This window comes from Semicossyphus pulcher, unplaced genomic scaffold, assembly GCF_022749685.1.
Source record: "Semicossyphus pulcher isolate SPU_LCO1_2020_fin unplaced genomic scaffold, fSemPul1.0.p SCAF_16, whole genome shotgun sequence".
Classification (NCBI taxonomy): domain Eukaryota; kingdom Metazoa; phylum Chordata; class Actinopteri; order Labriformes; family Labridae; genus Semicossyphus; species Semicossyphus pulcher.
The window spans coordinates 23,888,888-23,908,361 of record NW_027211670.1 but is presented as its reverse complement, the minus strand read 5'-3'; the positions used below and the strand labels follow the sequence as shown (position 1 = coordinate 23,908,361).

The window sequence follows — 19,474 nt, the reverse complement described above, 5'->3', positions numbered from 1 at the left end:
AGTGTGGAGTACTTATAACCTGCTATATTCCCTTTAAATCAAAGATGACTCGAGGTGCTTAATAATTTCCTTTTATGTCTTTATGGATAAGTATACCGGTATATACTTTATTAACAATGAATCGTCGCACTGTGTTTGGGTAAGTAGTTTAGCTGAGATATTTAGTATAACAAAAAGGCTAAAATACAACAAGTTGAAAAATAGTGAATTCATCTCTATTTTCACCAAAAATACCAGAAATTCACTGGTTTATGTAAATATACTTTAGATGTCTTGGCCTTCTCAGATAGATTAGACAATATGTAACTGATATTAGGGCTTTGAACTGGTAGTCAAACAAAGCAAACATGAGGTTTCAATATAATCTCAAAAATGTTGTGGTTTTCTTCTCACTGTTTTATGATTCTGCGTATCAATCTTGTAATAAAGAACATAATTGGCGGATAAACCACTGACAAAAATAATAGTAATTGTCCTAATATGACAAGACTCAGAACAAAAGACCCACACAACAGAGTAAACAACAATTCATTTAATAATTAATCTTTGTGGTCTCTAGGGGAGGGGTTTGAAAGGTATAAAATGGTCATATTAAAATAATCGACCCAGTCTTTTCCCTCTCAGGATACCCACTGTCTAGTTGTCCTTTGACACAAGTACATATATTTTTTTTCAGTTCTTCAGCAGATGTCCCACTTATCCATGTATATAACTTATTTTGTTGATGAAACAACTTCGACAGTTCAATGTACAAGGCTCCCAAAGTCCCAAAATGGATATAACACACAACCAATGACACACAGGCAAACATCCCTCTCAGCATAACACAGTCATAGATGAGATCCTTGAAGAGGCCAGAGGTCGCAAAGGAGACGGCTTAATGTTCACAAGCATTAAAAAGTTTTCCGTGTGAAGCAAGCCTTTTGCTTCGTCTCTTGCATGATTTGAAACAGATTACTACCTGGGGAGAGAGTACTGGTTGATACCCGAAACAAAGACAAATAACATAACAGTGAATATATTTATTATTATAGAAGATAATTAATGTTAAGAATAATAATTACAAAGGCAATTTCTCTAGACTACTATAATCTGGTCCTGCACATATAGTCGAGAGGAGACTGGGAAAACAGTTACAGGAAGCTCTAAAATACTGTGTTCACTCACACAGTGTAGCACAGTTCATGTCGCCATTCATCCTTTAAACAAAACAAGCCAAAAAAGGGTTGAATCTCATCAGTGAAGCTTTGAAGGGTTTGGGTTCTAGATTTTTGGGTAAAGCAGGAAACTGAGGTGCGATGCTTACCAATCTTCTTTAAAATGGTCTCATCAGTAATCTTGTCTTTTCACAATGACAAAAAGACACAAAGACAGAACAGAAAGCACCACTTTACCACTGTATTTCTAAAGACCCTCATCCACAATACCTAATCAGGGTTGATTTATGTAGAGGAGGGCTTTATAATATCCCAGGATGAACCCTTGACATGTTTTCACAGTGTACATCCCTCTGGAAGTCATTTCCAATCCCCCCGGAAAGGCTTGCTGAAGAGCATGGATCATAATTCACCTGACAAATGAGAGAAAAGCTGTCCTCTGCCTCTTCATACAGCTTTATAAATTGACTACTGTAATAACAACAGCCAGTATAAAATAAAAATACACCAAGGATGCACAGAAACCATGTACCTTTAAATTGCACTGATAGAACCATTGCGCGTATTCCAAGTCTTGCACTTCCCTCCCTACCGTCACCTCCAGCCAGTCACGGCCTGCGTTTTCAGGCAGGGGACTGTAGCTGGTATGGTTGTGTAACTGGGAGGGTGGGGTTTAGTAGTCTGCAAGAGGAAAAGGGGGCAGGTTGAGAGCAGCACGGTGATCCTGACATTTCCCTTAATCTCCTCCAGTGTCCCTGTACTATCTGGACTCTCCGTCTTTGTGGGCGCTGTACAGTGCCAGCTCACCCGGCCCTCCGAGTCTGCGGGGAGGTGTGGACGACCGACTGGTCATGGACGGAATGAGTGGAGGTGGTGCCCCCACTGACAGAGCTCCTACCAGGCCTGCAGGGGTCTTTGCCAGGATGCCGTTGGGCACGTGGTGAGGGTTTAGATGGCCTAGACGGGCGTAGAGGCCGGCGTGGTGGTGGTGCTGGGCAGCAGGAGATGCTCCATGAGGGAGCGAGTGGGCGAGAAGGCCGGGGTGGAGCTGCTCCAGGTGAGCGGCAGTAGCAGCATGAGAGGGGCTTGAGAGGTGGGAGCCAGGAGGGAGGTGTGGGTGCATCCCAAAGTAGCGCGCTCGCTCAAAGTCTTCCCTCAGGATCTGGGCACGCTGCTCCTCATCCATCAGTCCTCCTCCTGGGGGTCCGAGGTGAGGAGGCCGTTCAAAGTGATGTCCCATCAGGCCAAACTCCTGGCGGACAGCAGAGGAGGCAGAAGAGGTAGATGTTGGAGGGTGGTGAGGGTTGGCTGCTGCTGCTGCAGCTGCTACAGCTGCAACCCTCTCTGCCTCCAGAAGGCGCTGATGCTGGAGCAGCCGGGCCAGATGTGGATCAGATCTTAGGGCTAAATGAGGGTCTGTGCGAAGTGCCAAAGCCTCCCTGCGATGCTGATGATGCTGCTGCTGAGCTGCCAGCTCCCTCCAGGGGTCCCAGGTGTAGCTATGTGGACCGTGTGACGGTCCCTGGCCTGGACCATGGGCAAAACGTTCTCCTCCTGGACCCATGACCAACCCTGCTGCCCCTGCTTGGCTCCCCAGATAAGCTTCAATGGCTCTAGAACGGTCCAGCAGGGAGAGGTGTTGGTGGGAAGGATGGTTTGGAGTGTGTTGCATGAGGGGGACACCAGGAGTGGGAGTCAGTGATAAAGAGGAGGAAGGGGTACCAGAAGTTGGGTGGTGGGGATGGCTGTTTGGGCGGTCAAAGCTGTGGTTGGGCGCTGGTGGAGGAAGGGTGATGGGGATGGGCTCAGGCTCCTCTTTCCGCTCCTCTTTAACTTTAACCGGTGGGAGGAGCAGGGGTGGTTTGGAGATGGGTGTTGTGGTCCGGTCAGACTTCTTGGCCTGAGACAAAGAAGTGACGGAGGCAGAAGCTGCAGAGGAGGACGGGAGGCTGCCGTCTCTTTGGGAGTGTGAGGAATCGTTGTGGTGGTTGTGTGCTGTTGAGGCAAGTGAGCGGGGGTAAAGGTCCAAAGGAGATGCAGCTGAGCGGGAGGGCGGGGGAGTAGTGAGCACAGAAGATGAGGAAGACCGCGGCCTGTCCCTGTCTGCTACTAAAGATGAAGAGCCCAGAGGAAGCCCCCGTGAAGACACTGTCGGCAGCAGCCTCTTATCCCCGTCTCTGTCTCGCTCGCGGTCTCTGTCTCTGTTTAGGCTGCGTGTCAGGTCCTCGATGGGCCCACTGCTCCCTCCAAGGGAACTGCTGTGGCCGTTGATGTGGGAGACTGGGGTGCTACTGCGGGGCTTGAACGAGGGGGCGACTGGAGACATTCTCACAGGTTGTCGGCCATACAGCATGTTGTCTCTGCAAAACATAATGAGCACAAGTTATATAATGGAACGCATTCATACCAAACGTCATACCACCGTGCACAACAGTTACATAATAGAAAGTCATACTAGTGTCCCAACGGCATGTTTCACTGCAACCACAGTTTTTTACTAGTAAAAGTCTGGTTGGAGTTTTTCATTTTCTAGAAAACATAAAAAAGGTTTGATGTCTCATCCTGCACTTTTTACATCCCTTCACTATGACTATAAACTCTGCCAGTTACCCAGACTGCAATACCTACGAGCTAGTTAGCAGGTTAGCATCCTATGTATGCTAACCCTTTTGATTTCACAGCCCCTCTCCCTGCTGTTCTGGATTTTTTCCAACACCAAATATGTCCCCAAACATGATTTAACTTCTGCACTATCGGCTGCTGAAAATATCACTGAATGTCCTTCACAAGTTCTCCCTGCCTTTTTTTAATATGTTTAAAGGCTGTATTGAAATCAGCGGAATCATACCTGTCCTTTTCATCCTTGATGTGGGGAATATCTCTCCTCTCTCCGTCCTTCCCTCGATCCCTCTCGTCCCGCTTGTCTGCGCCTTTAGCCCAGCTGGGGCCAGGAGGGAACCCAGACGGGCCACCGTGTAGGCGGTTCCATGGGTCGTGATGGTTGGGGGTGGGTAAGCCTCCAACTGGGGAATCTTTAGGGCCAAAGACGGAGCTCGCTGTGAAGCAAAAAGACATTTTTTGTTAGACGCAAAGTGGTCAATGTAAACACATTATTTATTTTACACCATGTTTGTTCCTTAGCAACTAATATTATCCTGGTGAGAATGATTATCAAGTCAGTCAAACTTGATAATGAACTTGCTTGTATAAGCTTGATCAGCCTCCGTTTCAGAGTGCAAGGAAATCTTGATCAACACAAGTGGCTTAGACCACATGGGTCTAATGGTTTCGACACAACTGAAGCTTGAACCAATGATCAGGACGTCATGTTAGACTTTTATTTGGACTGCTTCCTGTCTTCACTTCGACTCATACTGATGCATCTGACCTTCTACTAGTACATGACTGACAAAGCCTCTGCATTGCTCACTATACAATGTCTATTTTATCCTCATTCTTCTTCACTGAGAATTACCGTTTGAGAATGGCAAGAGAGGATGTTAACATGAGAATAACAGGAAATAACAGACAAACTGTCTTTGGATGTTGCCCTTCCCCCCTTTCCGATATATGCTATAAATTAGCTTTTAATCCCAACACACTGTTGCAGATGAGCTGAACAAGTAGCTAATATTTTGATCATTCCTTACCTTTACCTTTAAATTATCTTCTTTAAGACATTTAATACAAGTTAATAACATGTCTTTAATGAAATAAATTAATGTTTTTATTGTCCAGCAAATATGCCAGATTAGTTGTGGAGGCATCTATGGAGCGTAAATACAGAGGAACAACATACAACAACGAATGTGTTGCAAGACAGCGAGGTGAGAGAGCTTCTTCTGATCCGAGGGGAAGAAGGAATAAGGCGACAGGTTTCTTGCACGTTTGTGACGTCAGTAGTGACGCAGCGGAAAAGATACCGAACAGAGTATTCTCCACTGGCAATGGGAAAAGGATTTGAACAGACTTGATTGGCGATGTGAGCCCGGATAGGTGCAACAAGCTACAACAAGCCCATCGTAAATGTTTATTATCAGTGTATGCAGAGGGATTTGTTGATGATTTATACATTAAATACCACATTGACACTGCACTGGTGAGAGGACTAAATGTTTTTCACCCACTCTCTTTAAAGCTTTATGTTTTAAGAGTTGAGACATAGTGAGACTGACCCAGTGTCGGGCTGCCAAGTCCTCCAAAGGCACCAGAACCGAGGGCTCCAAGTGGGGTGAAGGGTGGGGATCGGCCATATGGATCTGAAAGACAAAAGCAGATATACATTAGACTTACTGTGTAATACAAACATCAATAGTAAAAGAGTAAAAGCTATGCTGAACCTTTAATATATCTGCCGTCAGATGTGAGAACATGGACAACAACACCACTCGATGACATCAGAACTAGAGCTAAAGTTTCATTCATCATAACAGCTATTGAAACTCCATCATTACCGCAAATAAATACATTTATAAATGCTCTAGGTAAAAGTAAAATCTGGCATGGGTAAACCACGGTGACATACATTGGTTGTGGTGCACGAGTGACATACAAATGTGCCCTTTTTCAAGCTGCTCTTACCCAAGTGTGCAGTTGGTGTGAGGAAGGAGGAGTGGGGCGTTGATGGAGAGATGAAAGGAGCCGAAGATGGATTGACCGGCCCTGAGGGAGAGGAGTAGTAGAAAAATAAATAAGAATGCCTTAAGTAGTTAAATGCTTCAAATTCCCCGTACAATTCATATTATGACAAGGATGGCACTGCTGTCAGATCTCAGGGATGAGAGGACGGGATGTCTTTAGAAGTTAAACGTAAAGCAAATCATTACAGGAGTTGGTTACCAAATATATCTTGCGCCGTGTTACGTACAAAAGTATCGGGCCCAACAAGACAAAAAAATAATGTTTTTAATGTATCAATTATATCATGTCATGTCCCTGGTAAACAAAAACGTTGATGACTCATGCTGCATTCAGCGGCGTATACTAATTTTAGAAGTTTGGGTCCTCACTGTGTTTGTGTTAATGTAGTGTTATTGGTTCCTGCAAATGTCTTAATATCTGCAAAAGTCCGCTTTAGATACCCCTGTAAAAAGAGAATCAGACAGCCTTCTGATGGCATTTAAAGGGAGCTTTACAATTCCATAAAACCAAACTAAAGGAACACGTAAAGACAGCTTGAACACCCTCTTGTAGCCATGAGCAGCTGTTAATGAATACGAGGGTAAATCCACTTTCCGTTAGAAAGTTTAGGTCATGCACCTGTGGCTGAGAACAGACTGGGAGGTCTGGTCAGATCATGATTGGGAGGCATGGCTCCTCCCATGGGCCCCAGAGGACCAAGACCCCCAGCTCCAGGAAAACGGGCCAGCAGGTCACTGCGGAAGTCCAACTTGTGAGGATCAGCCTGCATCAGCTGAAAGAAACAAATACAACAGTTAACCAGGCATTTAAAGGGTCACAGCACCTTTCTCTGTCTCCTGATTGAATATCTTGTTAAAAGGTATAATAAGTAGGATATGGACTTTTACTAATATAATGTAATATCAATAACCACCTATGGGCCTCTATACATGTGTGTTGGTGAGTGTGTGTGCAGACTCTTGTGAGACCCTTCCCTCTGCGTCTATTCTGTTGTTTTGCTTTGCACAGGACGTTTTCAGGAGGGGCGCTGTTGTGGTTCCCTGAGCCAATCACAGTGTACAGGTGAGTGTGGGAGTGGTTCAAATTAGCAAATTAGCTAGCATGCTACGGTAACCGGCAGTTAGCACGCTAGCACAAAGGTAACTGTGATGCTGTCGATGTTAGCTTGGTGGGGTAGGTGTGTTCTCACACGAGAGAGTGAGGGTGAGCTTCTGGTGACGAAGAGCCCAGGAGGAGGGGCCGAGCTTGAATGTGTTGTTGACAAAATGCAAGGAAAAATCCTACTTATTATACCTTTAACAACCACTTTATTCTCATAAAATTTGATGTTAATTCACAATGTAAATGCACGAAACACTTACTTTTACTTTCTTCTGATGGCTCAGAATCATCCAGGCCACATACACATGCATAGCACACCATTTTCCTGGTTTCTGCACAGCACAAGAAAGATCACAGGGGTTCACTAAGTTATTCCATGAATCTTGCATGTACAACTTTAAAGCCTTTGCACACAGAGTCAGACGTTCTTCTTCTTGTTCAGAAATATCTCATCTAGCTTCTCCACAAGGTTCTTTAGCTGGAGATGTTACTCACGAGAGATCAGTATAAATTTGAGGATATAAAACAGAGTGAAAAATGCATAAGCGGGAATACAAGAAAATCATAGGGGGCGTTACAACTACATCATTAATCACAGGGTAAATTCAGGGTTTGTAAAATCTAACTGGGTGTGCAAGGGCAGAGAACAGACCGATAGCAGTCAAGATTACAAGTGAGATTAGTGCAAAGAGTGAGTGAAGCAGTGAAAGTAAAACAGGCTGGAAATTTTAAGGAGCCAAGGGATTCAAAAACAGCTGTTTTTTGCTTACATTACTGACTTTCAACGATGTCCCAAATGGATCAGTTAGCTACAAGAGAACAGAAGTGTGAAACCACTTTTAATCAACAACTCTCACTCTGTAGCAGGAATAGTTTTGCACTCTTTACTGCACTGACTAGGCCCACGTTTCAGCACATCCTGATCTTATACTCTCTACTGACACCTGTTCAGTCCTTTGCAAACAAAGAAAATCTCTAGAGTAATGATGCAGGTTTTAAGTAAGCATGTTGAACTCACCCTGGGGTCTTTGGGCTGCAGGTGGTGAGGCACAACCCCGAGTCGTGCGCTTATATCAGGACCCGTTCCCTGAGGGACAAGAGGCTGTCACACACACAGCACAACACATCAGCAACAACCTACAGAGGTCTGCATCTGATTTACATCCAATATTATTCTTTTTCATGTGTTCTCACTACAGCAGAAGCCAGAAGAACCAAGCTGGATCAGAAGCTGAAATCACTTTGACCCTGTTCAAACCACAGACTGTATAAAAAGATGGTCGCATGACAGCTCCCTAAAAGTGAAGCCAAACCCTCTCTGTCGCCCCCTGCTGACTGGCTGCAGTATAGGTCATAAAGCCCGCCTCCTCCATGTTAACAGATGGGACATGAGTCAAACTACAAAATCTAAATCCACGTCAAATACATTTTTTTCCAAACATGGTGTCTGTCATTATAGTTAGTTCTTATCATGCTGATTTATGTCCAAGTGTTCATTTTTCTGACATGTTTACTTTTAATTACGTATTTGATGCTGTCAAAATGATGATTGACAGATCTGTTGACAAATCCGGTTCCTGCAGCCGATCCGTTCCCGAGTAGCAGAGTGGAGGACGATCGGTGAGAGGAAACCAAACTAAAATAATCACTACAGTCAAAGTTCCCATATCTGTGAACGTCTGCTTCAGACCAACACAAAGAAGCTGTTCTGTTGTTAAACACGCCGGCGTGCCGGATACTAGCTGGGTTTTTTTTATAGGTAATTTAAGTGTTTGTTTTGGTTAGTGGCAGTGGCTACAGCCACACCACTCGCCCGATCTCTACTGCGCAACTCTGACTCCAAATGATGTCGCCATCACAAGATGGCAGCGCCTATGACGGGGGCTATTTTGGCATCAATTCCGTAAAATGAGAGCAGATGGAGACGTGTCATTCATCTATATATACAGTCATTGGTTCAAACATGCGTCTCCAGGGTGTCCAGCAGACAACTTGCAAGTTTGTCACTGTCTAAGTCACATCAAGGTCAAATAGACCCACAGGTAGGTATTCAGCAGTCATTTGGGCTTTAAGTCCCAGATTTGTTTTGCACAACTTTTCTAACCACGGTGAAACACTAACGCCACGAACATATGGAGGTAAACCGCTGCCGGAGTATGTTTTGTTTGTTTCACTACAGCGTGTCTACCAAATGGTAAAACATCGTCAACATGAACAGAGCATGTTATTTGTTGAAATGAAATCCGTGGTGATCGGTGAGTTGTTGTTGTAGCGGCTAAACTAGCACGTCACATTGCACATGGGCCCGTCAGCACCAATCGGATGCGCAGAAGGTTGAAAGAACAGCACTCTGGGAGCCAGGTTTCTTTTGCTGATTACTGTGATTTTTTAAAACGAGTTTGTTGTTCATAATGTATCGTTCTGTATGGAAAGATGAGGCGCGTCCCTGGGATGTATGGATAGTGAGTTTACTGCGTCCCTTTAGATTTTAATGTGCCAGAGGTGCTGGACGCGTACCTAGCAACATCACTGGGTCTACCTTTAAAAATAATAAAGGGTTGATGACGGTGACTTGATCCACCGTCACAGCCCTAGCTCACTAGGAAGCACAAAAGATATACATAGTATTGGAAGCACAAGGTCATATATGACCTGCAAACAAGCGCAGGAAAGAGCAAAACAAAACAAACCACCTCGTCGTGCACTGATGGCAGGAGAGGTGGGTAGGTGATTAGAGTGTGTGATTAAATGCTTCCTTGACTACTTGAGTGATCATATCATAGTGTGACTTCCTGGTTATTGTGATCAGATTAGGCAGATGCATTTAAAAGTGTAAACAGGTTCTGTGACAGAAATAGGCATGAATGCAAGATTAAGAAGCTCGAGTCATTATGAGGCCCTGTGGCTGCCCTGCTGTGAGAGGGTCACTGCTCCTCAAGCGCCTGTTGACACTGTCGGGTTTATCCTAATTGTTATCATATTTTCATCAGCGGAGTCCCAGTGTGGGTGATGAAATGAACAGTCAACCTGGCAAAGATTACACCAGGTAATGTGAGAGGTCCCCTGATGTCTAGTTGACACCCAGGAGTAATTAATACGAGGATGTAAAGAGAGTGTTTCTCACCTTTGGCTGAAATGCTCCTTGCAAGGAGCTGAAAGGCCCAGTGGGAGGAATCACAGGCTGGATGCTCGGCACTGAGGGCGGCGGGTACTGTTGGAAGAACTACCAAGATACAGACACATGTATTTTAGTGAGCCAGAAGAGCTGAGGAATTTAATTTAATTAATGTTGGTTTTTAAATTCATACAAATATAATAGTTTCAACTGTTTAAGTGCCTACGAAGGAGCTGAAATATGTTCTCAGCCTTGTTGTTTTACAATTTAATCTATTTTAATCAGCTACATAATCAGTAAGATTACAGAAAGTACTCACAGGGTGTCGGTACAGCCCGTCCATTTTGCCGGGATACTTATCAAACTAAAAGACAAAAGCAGTACGAGGGTTAAAGCATCACAATAAACTGAACACTGTCCACATTCCAGCCACACTGGAATTTCAAGTACGACACAGATGTTCAGCAATAACAGCAGGGAGCATCTCACCAGAGGCGGTGCGGTGGCTGTGGGGTGCAGGAAGGGCGTGAAGTGTTGGTGCGTGTGCGTGTGTTGGTGCTGGTGGTTGTGCTGATGAAACTGGAAGGCCAGCTGCGGGAGGCTCGGCTGGTTCTGAGACGTCCGGCCTGAGGAGCCCGCTGCGGAGCTGGATGCTGATGGACCACCGGGAGTGGAGCGGCCCGCAGCTGCTGCGTTGTTTTCAGCCCCGGGGACGCTGCGTCTGCCCTCGCGCTCTTGTGAATTCAAGAAGTGGGAGTTTAAGTTTTGACGTATAATTTCTTGTTCTATAGTAGAGGGTATCAAAATAAGGGAGAAGAGATATTGAAAATACAACATTCACATCACAATCACAGCAGATTGGCACTTAAATTTGAGTATAAAAGGTGAGTAAAAGGCCTGCTTTTAGCACTTGCTGTTAAAACATACAATATTTTCTTTATTTATAACGTTATATAATTAATTTGATCATGCCGCCAGTTTGAGAAGTTCCCTCAAATGACGGAAGACTGACCGGAGGGTTCATAAGTTTTATTTAAGTTATCATATAGTGCAGAGGAACTTTTTACTTGTTTCTCTTCAACGCTCTTTAGAACACATGAGACGTAAGGAGGGGCTGCGAGTAGAGCTGCTGCTGCTGCAGCTACAACTTTAGCTCAGTTTTTATGCTAGTTCTGTTTACATGGTTTCTATAATCTGTTTTCTTTGGCTTTGACGGGGCTTCTGGAGCTGCGAGCGGAGCTGCCGCATTAGCTCAGCTGTTCTTTCTCTTAATTTGTTGACTAAAATTCTTCATCCGGTTAAAACTTAGAATTTTTAACATCTAGGAACGAAAGATTGGTGGTCAGGTCTCTCTATGTTTTAATGTCAGACATGCCTAGTTAAAAGCTGCATATTTATTGGCTGTTGTCACATTTATTTCTGGAGCTTGACTGGCTGTTTGATCTATCCATATGCAGCAAAAAAAAGGCAATATCTTATCAATATTATCGGCAAAAATGCTGTCACGATCCTGTCAATTTTTTATATCATAGACCCTTTTTCAAATACTGTAAAATTCAGTGTACAAGACACACTTTTAATAAAAAAAGATTGTTGCCAACGCTTCGTCATGGACATGCGCCGTCATGATCGCCATTGCAGACGCCATCCTTACAGCAATCAACGTTACCTTAAGGCTGCCAGCTACCGCTAGCTAGCAGGATTGCTGTTGAAATAACTTGTATACACGTTTTTATTAATAAATAGCTGTAGAAAACCTTTCCCTCTGAAATACCCCCAAAAACAGACTGCGTCCTATATTCCGGTGTGACTTATATTCCAGATTTTAAGTGCTACTTGTCCAGTCTTCATACTTGAAGTCCTGATGCGATCAGCCCTAAGTTCATAAATACACAACTTCCTCAGCATCTCAGACAAACTGAAATAATTGCCAGAGGAGGTCTGTGTTTGGTTAATTTTACTACCATAATAATCATTGTGTTCCCACTAACAGAGAGAAACAGTAGTGCACAGGATTCCTGTTGATCATACCTGCAGCTGTTGAGTGGGAGGGGCCCTGCAGCAGAGGAGGAGGGGGAGGCAGGCCAGGTGAAGACGTGTACAGCGCACCAGAGCTGGCTCGGGACGGGGGTCTGAGGGGCCCTGAGGATCCTGAGCCCCTGATGTAGGGCAGCGACACACTGGTGGAGGGAGTCGGGGGGCGCATGGAGGATGAGGAAGACGCAACAGATGAGGGAGGTTTGACTGGGGTGCTGCTCCTGAGTAGAGAAGAAGAATAAATAAGGAATCATGTTTGGCATTTAGAACACAAAACCATGACATCGGTAGTGATAGTTTACATACCTGTTGTTGTAGATGGAGTGGGATCGTCCATGCAATGTGACGAAGGGTTTGGGTTTGGAGAGCGGGGGGCTGTTGTTGTGGCGGCTGCCATTGCCGTTGAAGGGGCTGGGCCGGGGGACGGTGCCTGAGGCTGTGACTGGGTGGGAAGGTAGGCCGAAGGGGGCAGAAGAGGTAGAAGAAGAAAGAGGCTCTGGGAAATGCGACTCCAGGTTTTTCTCCTGACTTCGCTCCAGGCCAGATACTCTCGGGGTCACCATTAACCGCGAGACGCCGCCACAACGGGCCTGTAGAGGCGGAAGGCTTTTGCCCATGGATGTGCCCATGTTTGAGGGAGTAGGCTCCACAACTGAAGAGAAAAGAACAGTCAGTGTTTGGACTTCCTGAACATTGCAGCACAGAGGGACAGTGAGGCTGTGTTTAGAACAAATCCGTATTAAATGTAGTGTTTCTTCTAGCTACTTAGGGCTGACCAATGCCTCGTTCGATGAACTGTTAGCTAGGCTAGGCTGTGCTCAGCTCAGTACCGGCTCTGGCATCCAGAAGCGCATGTCAATCTGTCTCCAGTGAGTTTAATATTTGCTGAAAATAAGCGATAACATCCCCTTGATTTAAAAATCAAGAATAAAACAATGCGAGCTACTTAAGTAAACTTCTGTTGGGCTCTAAATATAGAGCCATGAGGGCCAGTGGATGCATCAGTTCTGCAGCAGAAAAAAGTGTTTCATACCTTTTCTAGTACTGACTGTGAAAACTGGGTCCATGTCATTGTCGGAAGCCTAGATGGGGAGAAAAACAAAGATTTAATTTAATCTTTACTACAGCAAACAGTTCCTTACACCACATCAAGATTGCATCATGTGTGACTGTCTACTTCAGGACCACAAAAATGCAACCACTCAGTTTTAACCAGGAAATGACAACAGTGGTTCCTTTTAAACTATGACGGGCAGTGAACATTAATGAAAAGAAAATGCAGTTGATATTGAAAAGACAAGCCAGTAGTACACACCTTGTCTCCTGTATCACTCTCAGTGTCACACTAAAAGAAGAATAACATTCGATCAATATACAGGTTTAAAGCAGTCTGTAAAAATGTTGCAGTGCTGCAGGACATAACATCATCAAGTTCACTTCAGTATTAGAAAACTTACAATGTAGCCAGTCTCCATAGGGTGTCCCTGGAAAATAAGAATATATACTATAAGCTCCAAAAGTACTAATTTGAATTTAATTATATCATCTACAGCAATAAAGTTGTAAAGAAAAAGGCAAAGGTTGAAGTATATGTTGATAAAAAAACAATATTTCCTAGATGTAAGGACTCGCCTTTTATTCTTATTTTGTATTGTAATGTCTTTGTTTTAATGTTATATTTCTTTTAAAGCTCTTAATGCTCTGTTTTAACTGGGATAGCACTTTGAATTGCTCCATGTATAAATGGTGCTTTATAAATAAACTTGTCTTGCCTTGCTTAACATAAACAACCTTCAACGTTATGTGTTCTAAACCAGTTTTACGAGGGCGTTTACAAAGGCGGGACGTACAGGTGAGCAGCACTGAGGAAATGTTAACATTTGTATTTGATGAGGAATTAGCTCCAACATCTCAGGTGAAAAGATAAACAGACCACAACATAAAAGCCCAGTGGAGTCATGTGTTCACCTCCATCCTTCTTCTCTTATTTCTCTTGCAGCTGTGCGGGGCTTCATCCTCCGGCTCAGACAGCGGCCCTCCACCGTTCTCCTCTGGCCCTCTCTTCCCCTTGTTCCTCCTTCCCGGCATTACATTGTGCTGACTGGGCTTCAGAGAGCAGTCCATCTGATAAGAAGGAGAATAAATCAGTGTTTACATAGCTACCAATATTCATGAATGTGTCTGCTTCAGGGCAAAGGCCAGAAGCTAGCTACATGCCAATTCAGGGCCCGACAGAGCTAATTTCAGCGGCTCCTACTCGGAGTGATCGCAAAAATAGAAAGAGCAGAATGATGTAATGCAGGACAACAGTCTGCAGAGACAATAGCTACAGCTGTTTGTGTGAAGACTCAATTACATGGTGCGTTTTGGAGATTGTATTTTGAAATTGCATTGAGTTTGATTCCTGTATTTTGTCAACCATGTCTAAAGAATTAATGACAAGCCTAAGAGACGGCTGTAGAGTTTAACCAAAACCTCTCTGACAAAACATTTTTTTCCAGTGAGATACTGGAAAGTATTACAACATCAGGCCCCCTAAAAATGATTGGATTAAAAGGAGAAAAATCTCAGTGACGTAAAACTGTTCATAAACATAACCACTTGGTCATGAGGCTGTGCTTGGCTCTGAAGGGTCACAAGCTAAAAAGATTGAGAACCAGCGTTTTAAATGCAAAGGCAGATCAAGTACGAAGTGTTTCTTTCAACCCCCAGAGAAAAAAGGTGCCTGAACCATAAATAAAAACTGATTGCTTGTATAAGAGAAAAGTATAGGTGGACATAATCCAAATGAATATCTTTCCAATGGATGAAACAAGTGCAACATTGGGAATGACATGCCCACTGCTGCATATATGCAATGACTTCTCTGTTGAGTCATTTAAAAAGGACAGATTTAAATGCACAAAGAAAAAGACAATGGTTAAAAAAGGATTTGGTTTTGAGTTGAATTGATAAATGGATAAGTTGTCAACTATTAAATCAATCATTTTAAGAATTCTTTACAGAAAAAAAAGCTGAAAATTCTCAGACTCTTCTCAACTAAGAACATTTACTGCTTTTTTTACTCCTCTGCTAGTAAACCCGATATCGTCTGGTTCTGGAACAAACTAAACATTTGAGGACATCCGGTTACATACAATTTTAAAGATTAATTTTCTGATATTTTATTTTCAAAACAGCTGATAGTTTAAATAATAAAATTTAGATTTATCCCTAATGAAAAGTTAGACCTTTAGTTAGTTTGGTTGAGCCCTTAAAGTTAAGTTTGTTATAGAAAAATACAGCCGCTAAAACAGATACTTGCTTTTGGAATAAAGACTTGAAGGTCATGAAAGCCTGTCTGTCTATCAGGTGGAACTGCTCATTTGGTAATTAAATGATCTTACAACAGAAAAACTGCAGGGAGGTACTGTTGTTAATTAATTCAGGCAGGAAATTGGTAATTTGGAAAGGAAATAAAGTTCCACCAATAAAAACAGTATATCTTTTGTGGTATTTTTACTTTTTTATCAGTTGTTTCAGACATTAACTGGCCATCGATCTTTGACTGTCATATAAAGTTAGTGACGACAATAGTGGAAGTGTATTTGTGGGTAAATAGGCAACATTACAACATTTCCGACTAAGAGATTATTTGGTTTCCTTTCATGATGCGGTGATCAAGGGAAATGCCATCCAACTCACCCTGAAAGCTTATTTAATAACATTAAAGGATTATTTTATCTTCATAAGGTTGCCAATTTTGTCTAGTGTCATCATCTTGGCATGGTGATGCAAAGATATAATGTTGAAAGTCGTGGTGATAAAGGATATAATTTCCTTAGGGATTAATAAAGTTCTATCTTATCTTATGGTGGGAAATGTGTGCTAATTAACCAGTTCCCTCCTCTTTCTTGATAGATAGACAACAATACAAGAAGTTATATTATACCTAACGTGGATTTGTCTTTCCCTTTCTTTTCTGAAAGGCCATTTGGCAGCTCATCAACACCTCACAGAATTAGAACATGAATAATTAAGGCCCCCAAAAGCCATCACAGGGATGCCTTGGGGTTTGGGGTCGGAGTGTATTGCTTTCTCCAAGCAAGAAATGGTGTCAGAGTTGAGGAGTTCAATATGCACCTTTTTCACACTTTTAGTTGAAGGGATGAAGGCATGTTTTGACGTTATGAAGAGGAGTATAGAGGACAACGTTTAAATATAATCATGCAGTTGATCCAGTCATCAAGTTTTAATGCAAATATTTGATTGATCCCAACCCATATTTACAGTCAAATGCCTGCCATGCTATAATAAACTGTGACATATAACTTGGTAAACTAACTAAAAAATTGGGTGTGATCAATGACAGCTGATTTAATTCAGATTTACGTGTTACATTAAGACACACTGGAATTATATACTTTATGTTTACATAGCACTCTGTTTATAATTGTATACTGTTGTATATTTGCACTACCACCATCTTGCACAAACCTGGACATCTCTTTCATTTCACCTGTTGTTTATATTTTGTATTATATTTCTTTTGTATCTAATTCTTCTTGTCTATTTTTTATCTTATTCTATTTAAGGTCCCTGATAGTAGGAGTACTACTGTTAAATAGTTGGGGGTTTAACTTCTTTTTATTCTAGTTATTTGTTAATTGTTCTGAACCTAAACACCAAGTCAAATTCCTTGTATGTGTAAACCTACTTGCCAATAAACTTTATTTTGATTCTGATGACAGCGTGTAAAATAAAGACGTTTACCTCCAAAGCCTCCAAGCTGATGAAGCTCGCAATAGCAAAGCCATCAATGATGTCTTCCTCGCAGGACACAGACTCTCTCTTCCTCCGGCGTGGAGGCCTGTGTCTCCCAAACCCGGGCCGGCATTCTCTCCCACCGGGTCCCAGCACACTGTTTGTCCCACAAGCCTCCCGATCTGAGCCTGAGGACAGGGATGTGGCCCTCTGCTCCGCCAGGTCCACTCTCCTCCTCCGCCGCTCCCTGTCGCGCTGTGAACGGGACCGTCGGCTCTGCCTGAATCCAGTGCTCCGGCTCGGGCCCTCCATGTTCAGACAGCAGCTCCTTTTGTAACTCCAGTGAGGCCAAAGGCACTTTGTTCAAGTCCCGGTCCGGTGGAAGGCACCGAACCGCAAATAAAACACCACTACACAGGCAGGCCCTCCCTGTTAAAATGGCGTTAATGGAACCAGTGGCTATTATTTACCGTCCTTTGACAACAGTCTATTGGCATCAGTGCCTTTCTTCCGGCGAAATTTTAGAGTCATTTCAATTTACCTGAACGAAAACCTAGATCCACATGGGAATTTAAAATAACCACGACGCACACAAATGTCAGGACATAGCAGATTGTGTCTCGTAGACGGCTAACGGCTAGCTAGCAAGAAATTCAACCGACATAAGTTATACGCATGTAAACAAAAAAGGACAAGCCTGGTTGTGTTATAGACAAAGCAAAGCTAAATCGTCTTTAGACAGACTTCAAAAAGAAAATCACGCCAACGTTTGCATTGCTCAATACAACTCTTACGTCCAGGATTTCGTAAATTTCTGCACACGCTGACAAATTTATTTGCCCGTTAGCAAAATTATACGGTTAGCTTGTTAGCAAGGCCCCATTTAACCCACAAATCTAACATTAACACACCAGTGGTCGTAACATTATACCGTGCTATTGTTAAATGTTAGGTAATATAGTTGACAGCTACGGTAAATTACTCCCAATACGAAAAGTAAATGACCTGTCTGGTTGAGTTAAAGTAGCTAACGCTAATGTTAGCTAACGATAGGTCAGTGTAGCCAATTAGCTTTTGCTCATTTGGTTAGCATGTATACGGCTAACTCAATACAGTACAATATAGTCAGCCAGCAACCTAAGAATACGACTATATTCTTAAAATTTGTCTGTATAAACTGAAACGCCGGACATCACACAATTCAGCTAACTAATATCCCGCGGCTTGGAGAGCAGATTTTCCTCAAGCCGAGTTGTTGATGGCCGATAGTAATGGTTGAATTCGCATCACATCAAAAGAAAGACGTAACGTTAGCACTCCGGCTACCTAGCGTTAGCCGATCCAGCTGTTAGCCAGCTAAACCCCAAGCAAGACCTTTCAATTTTTTTAAAGGAAGCAGACAGAATACGGAAGCTTTTCGCAACTAATCACAAATGTAATTACGATATCTCGCTTCTTCACACGCAATTCTTCTTTCGTTCCGCCTCCATCATAAAGAAAAAAATCAAGGCCCAAATATGAAAGCCTCGGTGTCGATTTCCATAAACGAGGGTGTCGGCCAAGCCCCCGTTGGGCTGGGCAGGTCCTTCATGAAGCCTTCACTGTGTAATCCAGTGTTTAGGATTAGTTGGACCCCTCGCCGTCGTTTCCGGTCAACGATTTATTTTTCTTACTAAATCCAGAGTGAAAATATATGAAGAGAAAAACAGAACGGCTCCGCTGCTGTCCCTTTACAAGTTTCCACTGAATTGGAAATTTATCGTGAAAATCAGGGAGACACAACCCTTGTCAGCCGTGCAGTGCATTGTGTGCGCCACTCTTCTTCCTCAGTCACCAAACTGGTTGGTTGGCAGCTCTGCTTGTGCACACTGCCACCGCGTGGACAGCGTCTGTGAAGTTATTCTGTACTGTATTTGTCAGCTTTCCAGACAATCGGCTGGCTTTTTTATAGTCTGTCATAAATACTGATATACAGAAACAAGCTGGGGCATAGCAATAATGTTTGTCTAATTTACGCAATATGGCCAAACGTATGTGGAAACAATAGTCCATATTTGATTTTCCTTGTTTGTGCTATATAAACCTTGGTTTGAAATTAAATTAATAATAATCTATATGTTTTTCTATGACAAGGTTCAATGTTCAGTTTTGCCTTCCTTGTTACTCTCTCAGAAACATTTCCCAGAAAATTGCAGGTCTGCTGAAACACTTCTTTTAAATCAAGGCTCAAGACTCACCTGTCTAAAGCTGCCTTTTATTAAACTATTTTGATAATTTATATCTGCACTGTAACTTTTATTCTTACATTTTATAACTGTCTTTTTATATGTTGGCTTCTGTTTTAGCTGTTTATATTTTATCTCCACTTAGCTTTTTAATGTCTTGTTTTATAATGTGTTTCTTGCTTCTGTTGTCTTGTGTAAAGCACTTTGAATTGTCTTGTTACTGAAATGTGCTATATATATAAACTTCCAGACTATAGTATAAACTAATATTCTGATTTATATTTATTCATATTTTGTTATTAACACAAAAAAGAGCAACAAACAGGATTAAGTATATAAAAGTAGGACTGAAGAAAGACATAAAAAGAAAAACTGACGCTGTATAATGTTAACATCTGGGTAAATGCACAATACACAGACTGAACAGCCTGACTTATCACTGTGCTCATGCACCA

The 19,474-nt window shown here is 42.8% G+C and overlaps 1 protein-coding gene across 4 annotated transcripts; it reads right to left on the bottom strand.

Annotated features, from left to right (window-relative positions):
• Positions 1-517: 517 nt before the first annotated feature.
• fbrs (fibrosin) lies at positions 518-18,586 on the bottom strand. 4 transcript variants are annotated; one of them, XM_069664620.1, is made up of 18 exons: positions 16,804-18,586; positions 14,020-14,175; positions 13,509-13,535; positions 13,367-13,396; positions 13,085-13,133; positions 12,358-12,703; positions 12,046-12,272; positions 10,504-10,799; positions 10,334-10,378; positions 10,024-10,122; positions 7,918-8,001; positions 7,670-7,708; positions 7,160-7,231; positions 6,417-6,570; positions 5,739-5,819; positions 5,333-5,416; positions 4,006-4,213; positions 518-3,517 (listed from the first exon to the last, which is right to left on the bottom strand). In XM_069664620.1, the coding sequence occupies exons 1-18, from the start codon at positions 17,104-17,106 to the stop codon at positions 1,918-1,920; spliced, it is 3,900 nt and encodes a 1,299-aa protein (XP_069520721.1). In that variant the 5' UTR covers positions 17,107-18,586; the 3' UTR covers positions 518-1,917. The 4 variants fall into 4 exon arrangements, with proteins under 4 accessions (XP_069520721.1, XP_069520722.1, XP_069520724.1 ...); XM_069664621.1 differs by having other exon boundaries at positions 7,918-7,986; XM_069664623.1 differs by having other exon boundaries at positions 10,504-10,748.
• Positions 18,587-19,474: the final 888 nt, after the last annotated feature.

Excerpts from the sequence above, each read along its gene's own strand:
- fbrs (XM_069664620.1), bottom strand. The coding sequence starts at position 17,106 with ATGGAGGGCCCGAGCCGGAGCACTGGATTCAGGCAGAGCCGACGGTCC. Across the intron at positions 12,273-12,357 it reads CACTCCATCTACAACAACAG|GAGCAGCACCCCAGTCAAAC; the intron begins GTATGTAAACTA and ends TTCTCTACTCAG. Across the intron at positions 10,800-12,045 it reads CTCCCACTCAACAGCTGCAG|AACAAGAAATTATACGTCAA; the intron begins GTATGATCAACA and ends CCTCTACTATAG.